At 39.0% G+C, this 19169-nt stretch overlaps 1 protein-coding gene across 1 annotated transcript; it reads left to right on the top strand.

Annotated features, from left to right (window-relative positions):
- Nucleotides 1–1866: 1866 nt before the first annotated feature.
- LOC133988137 (glutathione synthetase-like) lies at nt 1867–11120 on the top strand. The gene is made up of 12 exons (XM_062427689.1): nt 1867–2001; nt 3943–4088; nt 4353–4428; nt 4842–4981; nt 5080–5196; nt 6350–6430; nt 8655–8732; nt 9215–9281; nt 9436–9630; nt 10341–10422; nt 10587–10776; nt 10887–11120. The coding sequence occupies exons 1-12, from the start codon at nt 1867–1869 to the stop codon at nt 11008–11010; spliced, it is 1431 nt and encodes a 476-aa protein (XP_062283673.1). The 3' UTR covers nt 11011–11120.
- Nucleotides 11121–19169: the final 8049 nt, after the last annotated feature.

Genomic DNA, 19169 nt, shown 5'->3' with positions numbered 1-19169 from the left:
TATATTTAGAATAAACATAATCTGCCTACCTCAGGCTTGTGGAGATTCGTATAATTACAGTTTGGGACATCAAAATTGTATGAATTGAGGCATTCAGCCACCTTGATTGGCAGGGTCAAAAATGATTTTGGAAAAAGATACTGGCCAAGGCATCCCAGATGAGTCTTTTGGTAGAACCTTCTAAGCTTCTTTAAATGCTTTCACATGAAGCACAGTCTCAACTTCTACTTAATAATCAATAGAAGTTACTGGACTCCCCTGTAAACTGGTAAAAGTAAAACTAAAGACAATGACACATGCTGGAGATGTGATAAAGAGCTAGGGACTCATGTGCATCTGTTACTTTAAAAATGTGTGAAAAGAGATAGTATCTTGTCAGGAACACATTTACGCAAAAGCCCCCATTTGTGTCGATTTGGATTGTTACCAAGTTGTATAAAGTTGTCGGACACAGGAGGTTGTGGCTTTGCTTGTCTATCTGCAGCTTCTGGACCACCCATTGAATTTTGAATGTTTGTTTAACATAGTTTTTTACTATCCCATTTTCTTTAATGCACTGTAAGGAGCTGGTGAGAAACGACTTTTTGTTTCAGCCTGTGTATGCAAATACATGTGTGTGAAATGACAATAAAGAAATCTCTTTTGCCAAGGGATAAAAGTCTGGTTTAAATTGAAAGTGAAACATTTCGTACACAGTGTTTCAGACTTTTGACCTTTCCCAAGGCACTGTTCAAACTAAGAAGAATGTCACACATCCAAATAAACCAGTGGGTCTGGTGCAGGATGAAAGGGCTCAAAAAACAGATAATTACCTGCAAACTGAATAGTTTTAAAGCCCCGAAGAAGGTTTCATTTATTTGCAACATGGCATGCTTCAAGAAGCTGTTCTTCAGAAAAAATACCCAGGACAGGCATTGTGAGGTTTGTATGGTGATCAAATGCTCCTATGGCAAATAAGTGCATTCTATCAGTTGATTGGTGACTACCTATGTTTTTGATGTCCATGTGGTTTAGTCAAATTTAAAGGGGTTAAAATAAAAATATGAAAATAAACGTATGAATAACTTGCATACATTCTTTTTTTGTGGACCCAGCATACAATTTCTGCTTTTAATCCATTTTGAGAGAATATATTAGAAGATTATGGCAAAATTGTCTAAGTGGTGTAACCATAAAAACTTTGTAACAAATAATTAAACTTGCTTAAAAACACTAAATTCTCAATAAAACACCATATCAACTAGTTTGGCATGATCTTACATTATAACTTTTTATATTAAATAAAGGTAATGGAATACAACTGTTCTAAATATTACATTTAATCTGGGGAATCATGTCAATCAGGAAACATTTCAAGTTTTTAAAAATGAACTAATTATGTGTATAAGTTCACTTAAATACACTGTAGGTGGATAACATATTTAATATTTAACATTCATTTGTCATTTCACATTTTGTTTTTTGTTTTTAATTGTGCAAATGTCATGTCAAATGACATAAAACCAACAAAAATACAAAATGTACATTTTACAAACCTGATGCTGCTTTTAAAACTATTTTTAAGATATTTTCTCTTCTTGCCAACCCTTAATTGTCCCTGGCCCATATAGGGTGGGCTCCATAGATGTTCAGCTAGGCATGCTCTGATTGGCCAACTATGGTAATGCAAAGTTTTATTGGAGGATAGTATTACCCATATAATCCACTGGAGCCCTCCCCCTGTTGTAATAGCAGGGTTACAATACCTTCACCTTCATTAACCCCCACTTGGCCCTGTGAGACATTGCTGATTCCTGTTCTGTTTCCTCTGTGAAATGTTTTTTCTTTCCTCACAGGTTACTGCCTTTTGCCTCTACACCCACAGCGATGGCAACACGAGAGTTTCTCCAGCAGCTCATCTCAAATCCTGACAGACTAAAGGATTTAGTGGATTATGCAAAAGAGACTGCTTTTCAACATGGGCTTATAATACGGACACATGAGACCCCCAATTCATCAGAGGTAGGGGGAATCACAACGATTTTGCTGTATAGTTTAATTCATTCTAAATAGTTTCCAATAGATGCTGATATAAAGGGCCTTATTGTCATCACAAGCAGTGCTCTGAGCGCTGAAAAAAGGGATTTAAGAACAATATCTGTTTCTGGCACAACGGCAGTCAATCTGCTGCTGCTTTGATGATTTAATTAAAAAGAGCAAACTAATCACTACACATCACTACATCCGCTCAGCTATATTCACCTGCACTCAACCCTTTGGCACTGCAGCACTGCAGCACTTCTGAACCAAAATAGTAGGTGCGCTTGGAGATGCCCAAACTGTCTGTGCGCCCAGTCTAGGTGTATGTCTATATGTCTATGTCCAATACCCGAGTGGATCTGAACAGACCCGAGTGTAATCTATCGGTTCTGATCATTTATTAAATCACGATCACTGCAGGGGGGAAAACGGTGTGTTTAAAGGCTAAAGGAGAATGTAAATTGTGAAGAGTGAAGAGAGGAGGGAGGAGGAAAAAGAAGATAAAACCCACTGACATCACCTGTTTGCTCCTGTTTTATTAAATAGTATTAAAAAAATACAAAACTGTAATAAGGGAACTGAGGAACAAGATTTATGCTGTTCAATTAATTTGGGATTTCTACATTTTGATTCACAGATAGGCCTAATAGCTTATATGTATTAGCCTGAAATGTATAATATATACAATAAAACCTTCTGTAGTAAACTGGGCCATGGATAGATACTATCTTTCTATAGGTACTACTACGACATGCAGCCAGTCAGGTATGTTTGCTTTGTTTCATACTGTATTTACATTGGTTTTCATGCCGTGCCTACTCTATAAATAATGTATGTTCTATACGTTCGTTCACAAATACACTCAGGGTGTGACTGCATTAAAGAAACAAGACTCACCCCTGCAATACACACCTGTTTTATAGCACCAACTGTGTCTGTGTCTGCATGAAGAGGAGCCACAGTTACTATTATAACAGACTATTGCTCTTCTTTCACACTGCTGCTGCTTCTTGTATGTAATGTATTTAACTATCAAGTCAAGTCAAGTCAATTTATTTATAAAGCACTAAAACAGATGTTGACTAAAGTCCTTTACAGAGAGATTCAAATATGATTGATTGATTGATTGATTGATGGTTATAATCAAACAAAACCACAGTATCAAAAATAGAGAGTCAGATAAAGTGCACACATAAAGTGTGCACACATACAACATGTAAATACAAACAAATAAATTCCTAATCCTAATCGCTCTATTTATTATTTTTACAACTTTGAATTGCTCTTATTCTTTTATTGTTTTATTTCTGTGTATTTTATTATTTGATTCACCATGAACTATTCTTCTGTGCCTCTGTCATTACCTCTGTGCTCCTCGTTGCTTTACTTTTATCTGCCTTGTTTGGTTTTATTTCTTCTGTAAATCACACACATACATATATATATATATATATATATATATACATAATTAATTGTGGTGTTTTTAGTTTCAGCCAATATTTATTTTTCTTTCTTTTAAAAGAAAATCTCCCCAAGCTGTGTTCAGAGAAGTATTCCACCAAGCAATAATGACATAGCCCTATTATATCCAGGGTTTGACTTATTCCAGTCAAAGCACCACTGTAAAACTAGGCAAAAAAAGAATATATGAGTGTGGTTGGCTGCTCCATGTATTATGATTTGATCTCTTTTCAGTTCAGCAACAGCATGGATGTGTTGAACTAATGTCTGCAAAATCAAAAGTACCTTTGAGGCAAAATCTCATCAACATAAAATAATAAAACTTAAAATAATACCTGCAAACAGTATACCACTGTGTAACTCATCATGTTAAACTGAAAAACATATCTTGATTAATGAGAATGTACTAATCAAACCTGTATCTTCCTTGTTTTTTTCTACATGTGTATCATCTTTCTTCAGGTAGCAACCTACGCTCCATTCACACTCTTCCCCACTCCTGTGCCCAAAGCTGCCCTCCTCCAGGCTCTGGCAGTGCAAACTCACTTCAATACCCTGGTGGACAAGATCAGCCAGGACCCAGACTTTCTGGAAGAGGCTCTTGCAAGGTTGACATGGATTAGAATATGTTGTTGAATCCTACAGCCACAAAGCAAACAAACACAAATAAAATGACTCTCTGGATTATGTAGAAGGTGGTTTTGACAGTTAATTATGCAGCTTTTACCAGCCACGATTTTGCATGAAATGAAAAAATGGTTTAGTTTAGTCTTTACAACTTCAGATGTATAACATAAAATGATATTTAAAAGTGCAGTGCTTCATCGCCGAAGTCTAACGTTTGTGATTATTGGTCTCCTTCCACATCACAGTACAATCCAGGCAGATGACTTTGCAGCAAAGTTATTTGGCATATACAGACAAGTGCAGCAGGAAGGACGGACACAGGTAAGAAACTTGATAATTCAGTGTTAATAGTGTAAATAACCTGGCTTTGAAACTGTATTTGAACTCTTAAAGAATAAAGCTTGTGTCATTTTTCTTACTGTCAAGAAATCCCATAAAAGGACCAAAACTATACAAATGTGGTAATCCATGTCTCAATACTTACTGACTTCCATACTTTGTCTGTGGCTCTCAGCCTCAAGCCTATTGGTTCCTACTGGAGATGTAAATCTTTCACAAAAGGTCAATGTATGTGGGAAAATGTATGTGGGATTGAGGCAAAATAAACACCTGTATTAAACATAGTAGCAGACATGAAACAACATTAAATGAAAAAGGCTTGGTAAGTGTTGGAAGGATTGTCACAGTGGAATGTGGGCAAATGCGAAATGTAACTTTTAACATCTTACTCCTAGTCCATTGTGTTGGGTATGAACCGGTCTGACTATATGGTGGACCAGAAGGAAGATGGAACACCTTCCCTGAAGCAAGTAGAGATCAACACTATCGCTGCTGGTAGTTTTGGAGTGTCTGACCGTCTGCCTATGGTGCACAGGTATCTGAGGACATTTGGTTTTAATTCATTGGTTATAAGTTTAACCAAAAAAGTGGTATGTTAATCAAAAGGTCTGGTGTGCCCCCCTTATTTGTCAGGCTTGTACTGCAATCAGTCGGTCTTGTGGAAGAGAGCAATCGTGTCCAGGATACCAACAGGACTGCTGCAATGAGTGCTGCTCTTGCCAAAGCCTGGGAGCTCTATGGCCAACAGAAGTAAGTGTAGCGATGGTAGAGATCTACGTAGTGCATGTCAATGGTTCTCAAACTTTTTCACAGCAAGGACCCTAAACTGATTCAAGTTAGACCATGGGATCATCATCGGATAAGATTTGTACTTTAAGATGTTTTGTCATACATTCTGTCGTTGTGTAACTTATGGATGGTATTAGAATGAAAATACATTATTCCCTTTTTTGCTGGGGACCCCTTGGAAATCCTGTCAGGGCCCCTGGGGGTCCCCAGATCCCACTTTGAGGACCATTGCTGTATGTGACATAGAAAATATTTAGAAGTCAAGAAGATCTCATAGCCATTAAGAATTGCAGTTTTTGCTTGATTACATACATTATTAGAAACATGTAACACTAAAATTTTGTTCTGTTTCTTGTAATAAATGAGTTTATAGAAATATGGAAATCTGGTGCAATATTTATTCTAGATTTGAACTAAAGAAAGATAGGTTCACAATTTGTCATTTGTCTTAAAACAATAGATAAGTTTCCATTTGAACTATTTTTGTGCAATGGAAACAAACTTAGCCTTAGACAAAAATAGCAGCAGATGAGAACATCGGTATACATTGATTTCTACTGTTTGAGGTTTGACTGTAGTTCTTTAATTGAAACATCTTGTTGTAGCCTCTTCTTCTGCAGTGGTTTAATTGAAACGGAGTGGAGAATTGGCGCCACCTAGTGTTATCTTGATATACCCAAAGCCAAATATTCACATAACAGTAGTGGATGGAAAGGCACATTAATTCACATTTTTTCAGCTAGTTTTCTAGATATTGTTTGTGCTATATTTTGATGGAAGCTTGATCAGTGCTTCCCTGTTGACCTGCAGTGGAGGGATAATAACAAAAGAGATAATTTTGTATTGTATAATTCACAGATTTTGTGAATTGTGGATTTTGTCACTTACATGAATTGGAGGAATGATTACAGCAAGCAACACATTTTTCAGTGTTCAGGGCACGTTACTATTGTTTTTTTTAACAGACTTGAAATATTGTGAACCTATCCTTTAGGGCTATCGTTTTATTATTTTGCCTAAGAGATAGATAGAGATTCTTTGTTTAACTGTATTTTATCTTTATCATGCAATAATAAATGACAAATCACTAACAAACTTGATTGTCTTTCTGCAGGGCAGTAATTATGATTCTGGTTGAGGAATCCCAGATTAGTAAATTCAGTCATCGTTGCATTGAGAAAGAGCTTTGGAACAGGTAAGGATGAAAGATTTAAAAGATATGATGACTTCTTTCTTATTCTGTTAACTGGTTCTGGTAGATTCCAGAATCCAACACAAGTGTCAATCCGGCCTTAGCCGGGGTACAAATCAGTCCCGTTCCTATTGGTTTTTTGCTATTTCTATGATGCTGCTTGAGTTACAAGGACTACTATGTTACGTAATAATAATAATAATAATAATAACAACAACGCAATAACGTATTCTTATAAGTGGAGTCAGTATGTGTTAAAGAGGTCTCTTCTCCTCCCAAAAATGTGTTAGTATCTTACAGAAAGTCCCAGCACTGTGGTAGATACTTCTCTCATTATAGGCTTTCCAGATTAGCATTTTTAGCAAATTAGATAATTATTAGAAAGCAAGAGGCTTTACAGAAAATGTACTTGATTAATTGGATGAGCAATGATGATACATTTTTCACTTTAAACAGGCTGTTGTGTTTACATTAGTATCACAGGTGTTTTGATTTTATAATGCATATGCAGCCAGTTTTTAAAAAGACAATGACCCACTATGCTGTTTTGAGCTCCTGTGTGGATCATACTGAATATTGAAAGCAAAGGAAAACTGGACAGTGATCTGAAGACATTAGAAAAAAGGTAAAAGCTAAGCATAAGACCATCTCCAAAGACCTTGATGTTCCTGTGAACACAGTTGCCAATATTATTAGGAAGTTTAAGGCCCATGAGATGCAGCCAACATCTCTGGATGTGGTCATGAGAGGAAAATGGGCCCGAAATTGAACAGAGGGATTGTTCGAATGGTCAAGAAAGAACCAAGGAAAATTTCAGTACAGGTCCAAGGTGATCTTCAAGTTCAAGATAGAATAGTTTCAAGTCACACCATCCATCACTGTCTGAATGAAAACGGGCTTGATGTTAGAAGACCCAGGAAGACCCCACACAAAAAAGCAAGACTGGACTTTGCCAAAGTGCATGTTGACCAATCAGATTAAACACATTCATCAAATAAGACTGGGTGTTACAATCCTGAAGATTCATCACTTTACCTGCCAGCATGGAGTTGTTCTTGGGTATCACCACCAGATGGAGCCACCATTGTGACACACATCATTAGTTGTGTAAAACAAATTTGAAGCTTTTTGGAAGAAACAATTAAGCCTTCAAAGAAACGAGCAGGTCTAGTGATGTTTTGGGGTTGCTTTGCTGCCTCAGACATTAGGTGCCTTGAATCTGTGCAGGGCTCGATGAAATCAGAAGATTTTCAATGCGTTTTAGATTGAAACATACAGCCCAGTGTCCATACAGCCCCAAACATACATCAAAAAGCATTCAAGAGTAGCCTGCTATGAGTCCTGGTCTGAATCCTACTGAACATCTAGTGGAAAGAGCTGAAAGTTGCAGTTGGGAGGTGTCACCCAAACCTGAGAGAACTGAAGCAGTTTGCTCAAGAAGAGTGAGCCAAACTAGCTGTGGAGACGTGTAGAAACCTTATTACACATTAGCTGTGCTACAAAATATATAGTTAACAGTATTTTTGGTCACACCATTCTAATTAGTTTTAGTGTATTGAATAATATATTAAGTTGTATACCAAAAGTAAAGTTTCAGTTATATTCAGTATGAAATTAAGAATAATGGATACAATATACTTGTTAGTTTCAACTTGATACAAAGAAAATAATGGGGGGGGTGGGGTTTAAAAGGTGGAAGGGTAACAATATTTTCGGGCTTCTCTGTAAAATCTAGTAAAATCTGTTTAAAAAAAAAGAAGAAATAGAGAAAACAACTCACAGATTTATTTTCTATCAGAAGTCTACACTAAATACATTATTAATTCAAAGCATTTCATCGGTCCTATGTAAGGAGATAGCAGAAAAAAGAGGCTATTCTAAGAACGCATGAATCTTGGGGTCAAATGTGCAAAGATCCTGTTTTCTGAGAATTTATGCCGGTGCATCTTCAGTAAACAACGGTTCTAACTGACAAGGCGAAAAACTATACATCACACATCAGCACTTAAGCAACACTCTCAACAACATTAACCACAGCATCACACATTATATGAAGGTTTCAGATCTCAAGTGGTTTCCCATTCTGTGAAGTAGAGCAAGCATCTTCCAGAAATTCTCCCTCAACAGTTCCAACAGTTGGATGTTTCAGTTTCATTGTGCAGAATGATGTACTGTATGTATTTTTAACATTAACATTAACATTAACTTTGTGTCTATGTGGTTGCAGGAATATTCCTGTTATCCGCAGGAGGTTTGAGGAGGTGTCCATAGGAGGGTCTCTTGATGGTGACAAAAAACTATTTATGTGAGTTTGCATTTAAGTTTTATAGTTGTGAAACACGTAAACAATTCAACTGTATGTCATGCATTTGACTATATACAGAACTTGATCAAAGGAATGGTTTGACACCTGTTTGTTAGATGACACCACTGTCATGTCTGTGTGTTAAATATGAAATCAAAACCAGCAGACAACCGTCAGCTTAGCTTAACCAAATTCTAAACACTATCACTTTTTTTTTTGCTGTAACTATTTCTTGGCTGAGATGTAACAATTAGTAAGCTTTAGAAGTGACGGAATCAGTATGTGTTAAAATGGGTGATAAGAGAGTGATTTAGTGCATTTCCCAAAATGTGGAACAATGTCTTGAACTGTCTGTTGTTAGAAATATTTTATTGTGTGACTGGTTTTGGCCCCTTGTTCAGAGCAAGGGACATGTCAGTTCCTTTAATTGTGTTGAAGACATTTCTGGTAGGTCTTAACACTGTTAAACTGTTACTCTGCAGAGACGGGCTGGAGGTAGCCGTTGTGTACTACCGCTTCGGCTACATGCCAGACAACTACACTGAACAGGTAAGATATGAATGTGAATATTCCCTAATATTTATGTTACCTTGTTTTTTGGAAACTTAAGGGCAGCCAAAACAAGCCAGAAAGATTCACATATTATGAAGCTAAGGTAGATAACATGAGTCATTTCTAACGCAGAATTCATGTATATATGTAGAGTTGGGAGACTCGTCTTCTGATGGAGCGTTCTCTGGCTGTGAAATGTCCGGATGTCGGCACTCAACTGGCCGGAACCAAAAAGGTCCAGCAGGTGCTCGCCAGACCTGGAGTTCTGGAGAAGTTCTTCCCCGACCAGCCAGACGTGGTCGAGCAGATCAGAGCGACTTTCGCTGGCCTCTACAGTCTTGACATGGTGAGAGAATGACTGCACAGTCGTTACATCCTGTTTTCTTGAAGAGACATACAGGTCATAGATGCTTCTTACCAGAATGCACTGTATGCATCCTCGAAGACTGATGATGATTGAAACACTAATCATCATAAAAAAAAGAGATGGGAGGATGGAGGAATTATGTGAGATGTCACCACTCACTTCAGCATCATTTTTAGGAGATGGCAATTACTCATGACAGTCAGCATCTCAAATGTCCTGTAAATGTGTAGCAATAAGTTTTACAGTTTTAACCTTTAAAAACTGTTTTAAAGGCATTTAAATTGTATGGCACATTACTGCCACCAACTATTGATTTGTGGAATAGGATGAACTTTTCAGCAGAAATGTGTATTGCAAAACAGGAAAAACATAAAAACATCACTCCATAATGCCAGCAGTGTCCAAAAACCTCACAGGGTACTTTTGACTTTGTTAAAAATTGAAGGAAAAGACATAATGCTACAATGTTATGTTCGGCGTATTTTTTTATAGACTCTTAAAAATAGAACATCAATCAAATATGCCGACTGAAATATTGTCTTTGTTCAAATCTTACCATTTTAATTTGCACTCTAATAATTATGCAACAGAGGCATGAGAGTAAGAAATGCTGTAGCTGTTCCTGTCTCTGGTATGTTGCCAAAAAAAGAAAGAGAGTAGTTTCAAGTTTTCCTTTCTTTGGGCTCCAGGGTCCAGAAGGAGACCGGTCAGTGGCTATGGCTTTGGCTGACCCGGAAAAGTTTGTCCTGAAGCCTCAGAGAGAAGGAGGAGGTAAGGTGACATCAGCATACCACCAGAAAAAAACTAGCACATGATGTGAGCTGGTATTTTCTTAGGTGTTCTTTAAGATGTCCATTTGGTGGTATTCCCACAGGTATCATTGCAAAAAGAATAACACTACACATGACCTCACATACTGTATCTGTATTCTTTAGGTAACAATTATTTTGGAGACGATATTATCAGAGTACTACAGGAGGTTAAAACTGATAAAAGGAGAGCTGCTTATATTCTAATGGAAAGGATCCGACCCAGAACAGAGCCAAACATCCTGCTGAGGAAACAGCTTCCAATCACACTCGCCTCCGTTTGTTATGAAATCGGAGTTTACGGAGCCTATGTGAGGTATAGTACACACAGAGACTTACAGATGAGGCATGAATGACACACCCAAAAAGCATCATATAAAGACACAGACAGTTTGATAATCATATGAAATGTGTGTCTTTATACAGGCATGGTGGAGAAATGGTTCTCAATGAGGTTTGCGGCTACACTTTGAGGACTAAGAACAGTGAAAACAATGATGGGGGGATAATTGGTGGAGTGACTGTGTTTGACAGTGCATTTGTCATCTGAGCAGTCCCTGACTCCTGTGATTCACAAGGCATCAACACGAGCTGTGGACCACCATCAACCCAAAGGCGGGAAACACGAAGTGAAACAAATTCACAGAATTTAGATTTATGTTTTCATTTGACAGTATGAGGGGGAAGAAAGTGCCTTAACACATATATTTATTTGTAGTTATAGTGTTGTTTTCATTCATGAACAAAAAACATGTTTAATCAATAAGCAGAAGGCCGCAGTTTGCCTGACTTGACACTAGATGGCAGTAAAACCAAAGGCATTTTCACACATGACACATAACAGGAGATCTTCAGGGTTCAAGCAAGGTAAACAAGGCAACAGAGTTCATGTGAGATAAGCCACATGCAAAAACATTGAGATTCAACAGTGCAGGAAGGACATATCAGAGCCACTGATTCCCGTATACCTCACAAATGCACCATTTACATACCAATGCAACAATAGTTTCATCTTGATTTTAAATGTTTCCTTAATTTTAATATAATTATTCTTAAAGATTTTCCACATGCAGTGAACAAGAATGATTTCAACTGTAAAGGCAAATCAAACCTTGTTATAAAGTCATTAGTAATACATGTTCTATAACCCACTGCATAGGATGCAACCCAATGGAGAAAAATCTTACTTACTACCTTACTCAGGTATGATGAAAACCTGGCAGCTGTACTTAATGAATCTTATTGGCATCTTCATATTTTCTTGTTTTTATGTTTTACGATGATGTGCATACACACTGTAACTTTGTCTTGATACCAGTGTCAGCAGATAAGGGATCTCTGAGTGTGTGTTTATGTATGAATATGAAGGAATGGCTAACAACTACATTAAAATTAAGATTCAAAGCAATACAACACACCCTAAACATTACCATCATTTCAAAATAAAGTCTTCCTGTTATTTGTATTCACATCCTGTTTTTATTTCTTAAATCTTTGCTGCTGACTGGAGAGTGTGACAAATTCCAGAATGTGTTTGGGGGGGTCATCAAACAGAGACAAGGGTCATTGCCAGTGAGTCCTGTCAGCAGCACAGCATCTCCCACAGGAAACACTCCAGCTGTTTTACTGCCGGAGCCGCTGAAGAAAAACACCTCTGCATTCTGTTCCCTGGGAGAGGCTGAATTCAAGGTTACATATATGATTTTTGGCATCTACCCCAGTTTACATATAATCTGGATTGCCTCCATTTTTTTCTGCTTGTGGTGTCACATAATAGGAAGTTCAAACCAGTACCGACTACAGCGTGTGTCATCATGTTTTTTTTCTACTAGCATTTATCTTCCCACATGATTGTTTACAAGAGTTTGTGGCATTAAATCATTTGCCAGTGTCAAACGAGGACAGCGTTGTTTGAATCTAACAGCCTGCTGATGGATTGAAGTATGCTCCTCCTGATCTTGTTTTACATTTGATCAATTTCACATGATCCTGTTAGGAAAACAGTTCGGCACCATTGAAACGGCAACGGCAGTATTATGTTTGTTATGTTTTCTCTTTAAATCCCAATACGCAGCTTGAACTGCTTACAATCCAGCTCCAGACCAAACATTTGCAGTGTAATAAGCCAGTTACACAAGCATTGGCCCCGTTAGGCAGTGACCTCTCTCTCTTAAGTGTGAGTAGAGAGTACGGATTATATGTGTTGTGCAGGCAGAGGACAAGGGAAGAGAATCAGGATGTGGGTCATGGCAAGATGGAAGTGGGTCAGAGTCACCCTGCTCTCCTCTGCTCTGGCTCTGTAACAAAAAAAAAGGAAGGTAGGGAGCAACGACGTCAGCAAGATTTGGATTTCTGTGTGTGTGTGTGTGTGTGTGTGTGTGTGTGTGTGTGTGTGTGTGTGTGTGTGTGTGTGTGTGTGTGTGTGTGTGTGTGTGTGTGTGTGTGTGTGCTCATCTGCTGTATGGGGAGACAGAGAAAACAAGCAGCATGCCAGGCAGTTGTTTTTAGCCACATAGCTGTCCTTTTTTCACTTCCACTACATCCTATTAACAAGAATAGCTGGAAGTAAAAGCAACGCTGTCAGTGGCTGGAAAATGTGCCCCCCTGGCTCTTATTGTACACCTTTGCCATTTACTTCCTCTACCGAGACCACGACTCCTAATTTCCTACTCTGGTATCAGTGTTGGCTTTCCTTTGGGGATACAAGAGAACATTGTTGAAATAAGCCAACAGCTGACGTCAGTTTACCTTTATTATCTTCTGTCCAGGAAAATGCAGAGTTACCGGTATCCCACTCATAGCTGGGCTAAAATAGGCCTATCTTCCTTGAGTAGGACAAACATTCTTCTGCCAACTTATTCAAGCAAAATTAAATTTGAACAAGGATATCCTGTTCAAAACTTTCATTGTTTTTAGCCATGCTAGCTGCAGGATGATCCGTCTTTTCTTGTAGCGCCACCATGACGCTGACATTTTTGTTTTTTAGTGAAATGTCTCAACGACTATTGAATGCTTTGCCATTGACCTTTAGGTCAGACATCATGTTTCCCGTTAGGATGAATTGTAATAAATTTGGTTTCCAGAACCAAATATTATTATAGCTGTGGTCTAATAAAATGTAGTTTGTTAAGCACTAATAAATGAGCAAATGCGTACACACTTAGATGTTAAATACAGTATACAGATTATATCTGCGAAACATGACTATGTCTTTGTGTCATTGTGTATCGCTATTAGCATGCTGACGTTAGTATTTAGCTCAAAACATTGTTATATCTCAGCTTCACAGAGCTGCTCGCATGGCTGAGTTGTTGGCCGGGTCCAAAATCGCTCACTCATTCACTCATTCAATATTTCCTATGTAATAGACGCTAAATGGTTTACTCTATAGAGAGCAGCAATTAGAGCTTCATGATCATGATCGCCATCATTTTACATCGCACAATGCTTTTTATTTTCATTCATTAAATTAAAGTGTATTGCATTGCAGAACTGTTAGTAGACAGCAGTGTACATGCCATGGACTATGTTTGAGGGAATTCAAATAAAATGGGAGAGGGTAAAAATGATGGACTATATAGGAAACAGGGAGTGATTTCAGGCACAGCTTTAGTCTTGTTCAAATGGAATTAAATTGTAAGGACTTCTTACTATTCATTGCACACACACAAACATGACCTTGCAACACTCTCTGAACTGTGACCTTCCACATCCGAAGTCACAATTGCTAGTAAAAAAATGACTGAGTCATATGTTCCTAAAATTCCTGGAAACACACACAAAAAAAAAACAAGCAGCATATTACAGATTCCGGTCACTTGTTCATTTTGTTTTTTTTATCTGACCCTGTGACCCTCTTATGTAGCAATTATATACAAACAATTACGCAAGAGTTTAATTCCCCCCTTACACTCACTTTTCCTGCATAATCCACATTGGTCTTCTACTTGTGCCCTGACAGATGTAGACTGCTGTGTTCATGCGCATCGTGATTTGAGAGCAGACAGCAGATAATACTGTTTAGCACAACCTTCCTATCAGGATTAAGGTGTTTGACTTTTATACCTGCCGCTCATTATCACCATCTGTATATATTGCGTGTGCATGTGTGTCGGCTTTAACTGTTAACAGTGTCTCGTGCGTGAGTGTGTGTTTATACTCATATTTGTATCATCGCCCGGCTTGTTTGCATGGTTTGTGGTTAATTATCACCCGCTGCTCTGTCACTACCATGCCAGCGTAATATCCTGTCTACTGTTGTGAATGGATCCAGTAACTGTTAAGACAGTGACAGACAATTTCAACACGTAGGAACTCCTAAGTACATTCCAGCTACAAATACACACACACAAATATAACGCTTTGTCCACTCAGGTTGGCTCACAGGAAGCAGAATTGTACAGCTACACACACACACACACACACACACACACACACACACACACACACACACACACACACACACAGACACACAGACACAAACACAAACAGCCAGCAGGAAGAGTCAAGGTCAGTTCCTGTTTTTGAACCTTTTCGAGTTCTTCATTACTATTAACTGCAGGCTGCATAATCCCCCAGTTTCCTCTGCTATTAATGACTGATTAACAAACAGCGCAATGGAAAGTTCAGGGAGTACAGTCAGGCGTGCTTTATATAATTGATGGTCAGCAGCGACTGACAGGCTCTCCCTACTCAGCAGTTACCATCAGCCTGACTGGAGCCGGAAAGCCTGTGCGCTAACCGACTGTGTGTAAGCGGGAAATTCATCGCATTATTTTATTCACTGCTGGAAAATGATGAGGTGTTTAAAGACGGAGACAAAATATGTTACGAATATGCAGCTTGATCACCAGGAATACTCATTATATCGGAAGTGCATACAATTTTAATCAGGATGTGTGTCTCCGTATCAAATATGGACCAGGTGAGACAACAGCCAATCAGATCCCAGGGCGTATTTTGTAAATGTTCAGTATTTGAAAAGTGAAGACATCATGGAGACGCCAACAACACTCACAGTGTGTTCTGTTTAGTTGTGAAGGACATTATGACACATTGGGCTGTATCTCAATAAAACATGTTTCTTCACCTGTGTTACTTTCAAGTATCATTATTAATCATGAATCATCAAATCATCACAATAACATGGTTGAGAAATGCAGTATATCAACATTACTGCCAAGTATCTGTTCTCCACTTGGATTAAACCCCCCCCCTCCTCCCACCACCAGCCTGCACTAGCAAGCAGAAGCTTGAGTGTTGCCACATCACTGTTTCTTTATTGGTTTTTCAGGAATGAGGAAGTGTGTGAGGCAGCATCTTTACGGGAAGCCGGCGAGTGTGCGAGGGAGGGGCTAATGGGAATGCGCGTGGGCGCGGAGGTTATGACAAATATTTGTTAGGACACACAGGAAGAGAGGACGAGAAGGAAGGCAAAGTGCAAAGGTGGGACACTTTAATTGCATTTCAGGCAGGGTAATCACATTTTTAATCTTACTCATTCTGCCGCCTCTGTGGACCTGCCCTTCCTTCAGACTGTCAGTTACTCTCACTACTTGCAGCATCTTGGCAAACCTGATGCTTATTGTGAAAAGAAATTTCATGTTGAAGGGTTATTCAATAAAGGAATTCTTGTAGCTTGGGGTAATGATACACTATGTTCTCTTTCACAATGCCATGAAGAGTTGGTAAAATATGTTCCAGTTGAAGGAAAGCATAAGTAAACAGACACATCACACATTAGACAGAATTCACATCAGTGACATGCACTTGATCTGTATACCAATGCTGTGTGTGTGTGCGTGTGTGTGTGTGTGTGTGCGTGTGTGTGTGTGTGTGTGTTTGCTGTATGAAAAGAATCTAGCTTCCTCACCCTTCGACATGCATTGAATGTGAGGTCACTGTGTGTGTGTGTGTGTGTGTGTGTGTGTGTGTGTGTGTGTGTGTGTGTGTGTGTGTGTCAGCGTCTGCGGTTTGTATTTTTAGGTCCATATCTGGTGTTGCCGTTTTCTCACTCTGACCGAGAGAGTGAGAGAGGGAGAGCGGGCTGACCTTCTCCCTTAAAGGACGTGGCAGCAGCCGGTGCGATGTGTAAGGTGGTGAGTCAGCCAATAGGAATGCAGCACTCCCCTGGCATCTCCTGGAAGCCTCCCACAAGTTCTCACAGAGAGATGGAGAGTTTGAGTAGGGAATTCTTGGAGGGATAACCCTCTGTTTCTGCTTATTTTTTTCTTCTTAATCCCATCTGGTGACATCTTGGCTATAAAATTCTGTTTTTGGTGTATTCTCATGAAAAATCCTCCTATTAGGAGATTAACAATCACCCAAAACCAGGATCAAACACACTCCAGATACTCCACTTTGAGCTAACATAGGCTTTTACTTCAATGATCATTAACATAAGCACCAATTTATTTGAAACTCGTTAGCTCCACCCAGATTTCCCAACTACGTAAGAAAGTTGAACCATGTCAACCTGATCACAAGCCTGCTTGTTTAGTTCTTTGGTTGTTGCCACTCCTTTAACTTCAGGTCTAACAGCTCAGGAACCAAATACCAACAGCAGCTTCTATAGAAACTCTAGTGATGCTGCTGAAGCTAAAAAGAACAGTTTCGTCTGGGTTATTTTGGCATCAATGTATCTGATGTACTAAACTATACTACTGTATTAATTGCTTCCAAGAGTAGTTCCCAAATTGGGGAGTAAAACGCCCATTTGCTGTCTTGCAGAGACTCTCATACGTGTTCGTTAAGCTAGGAGGCAGTTAGCTTAGCATAAACACCTGAAACAGCTAGCCCGGCTCCCTCCAAAGCTCAACAATAGGTCTACCAAGACCTCTACGTCTCACTAATTAACAACTCTGGTTTGTTTAATTCGTGCACAAACAGAAATGCCTGGCAACTTCGCGATGACAGCAAGACTGATGTTTGTTTACAGATTAAACAAACCAGATTAAAATGTAAATTTGGTAAAATATAGGGTTGCTGGTAAGTGTATTTTTGGACTTTGGACGGAGCCAGGCTAGCCATCTCCCTAAGCTAGCTAATCACCACCTGGCTTCAGCTTCGTTCTCGGCGCACAGCCATGAGAGTGGATTGTATTCTCTGTCTATCCTTTGACCTCATGGTGTTGTACGCTGTAAGAAATGTAAGGTCCTTTGAGGCAAATTTGTGATTCTGGAATATACAGTATGAATAAAACTGACCACTTGACAACTCCTCATGTTAAGTGTGCAGTAGTTGTACATTTATAGGCACAAGAAAGAAAATGACATAGCACTGGTCATGACATTAACTTGAACAAACACAGTCATGAATGCAGAACAGAACCCCTTTTTCGGCGATGTCCTCAGAATCCATTCTGCCAAACTTCCTCAACCTCCCCTTCCCATAACCTTTCGGATTCAAGACTCGGCTGCCTCCCCCTCCCACAGCCTATCAGCTGCTCAGGGAATTAGCCAAAGAGAAAGTCAGGGTCACCCCCGGCTCAGACGAGTTACTCCCACTACCCTGGAAACCCAACAAGCATCCTGGAGACAAACACAGAGCCACTGAGCTACAACAGTGAGTTCCTGGACTCCCACAGATACCAGCCAGGCCTGGGAAATGACTCATTGAAAATGTTTTAGCAGAGACAAATAAAAGAGAAGAGGCTGTTCAACTGTGTTTGGTGTGAAGCTCCAACTGGCACAGAGCTCGTCATTTCTTCCTTAGCTTGACTGTCCACTTGTTTTCTTCTGGCAAACAGAGGAAAGTTTCACTCATCTCTAGTTGCTTGAATACTTGATCCTAATGAATTTCCTCGTAAATGCTGATATGTCGATAAAACTATTGACATTTCTGGTTTGTTACAACATGGGCGTCATTTTTCGATTTTTAGTTGCAACTATTTATAATAATATTCACCAATGCTAATTGCTAAGATTATGGAACATGGTGACATCACTAAAAACAAGTGACATGGCACAGAAAACAACAACGACTAGGTTAGCTAATCTTAGAAAAGAAAAACTATATGCATGTAGTTGTACATGCATATAGTGTTCCTATGCACTGAATGGTTATTACAGACATTTCATGTGTGCTCAATTTTGGTTTTGCATCAACCAATATGGCTAAAATGTTTGCTGTAGCAATTTTGTTGTGTTCCCAAATCTTAGTTACTTTAGAGAGTACAGTGGTATCATGACTAACTAACACAATTTTAAAAAGAAACTGTTATTAACTGCATATGTTTTTAAGGTCAAGTGATGTCACTGTTGCAGAAATTTGAACTAACTGTCACAAAAACTGAAACTTTCTGCAGTAATGTCAAAAGGCCTGCATGCTCTTTGATTCCCATGATCTCTTATCAGCAACTGTGGTGTTTTTTCTCTGAAACTTCAGCAGACAAACTGGTTTGCAACAGGAGCACTTTCACAATATGGTGATATTTGTATGTTTTATGAAGCTTGCCGACAACCGCAACCGTCCTCATACCTCCAACCTAGACCTCCTTACTCCCTCCATGTCCAGGCTTGTTACTCATGGAGGTGTAACGTGGCCAGGGATGGCCACAACCCATGGGATCTAGCGTAGCCGTTGAAAGAGTGCTGAGGTGGGGCGGAGAGCAGTACGCCCTCTCTCCCATTATTAAGTCTGACTCATTCACAAAAATGTGAAAACAAAGTCAACAACACAACTGCCTTCATGTGACTACAAGTTGAGAAA

Source organism: Scomber scombrus, chromosome 10 (genome assembly GCF_963691925.1).
Source record: "Scomber scombrus chromosome 10, fScoSco1.1, whole genome shotgun sequence".
Taxonomy (NCBI): Eukaryota; Metazoa; Chordata; class Actinopteri; order Scombriformes; family Scombridae; genus Scomber; species Scomber scombrus.
The sequence above is the reverse complement of the archived record's forward strand: the minus strand, read 5'-3'. Positions and strand labels throughout refer to the sequence as shown.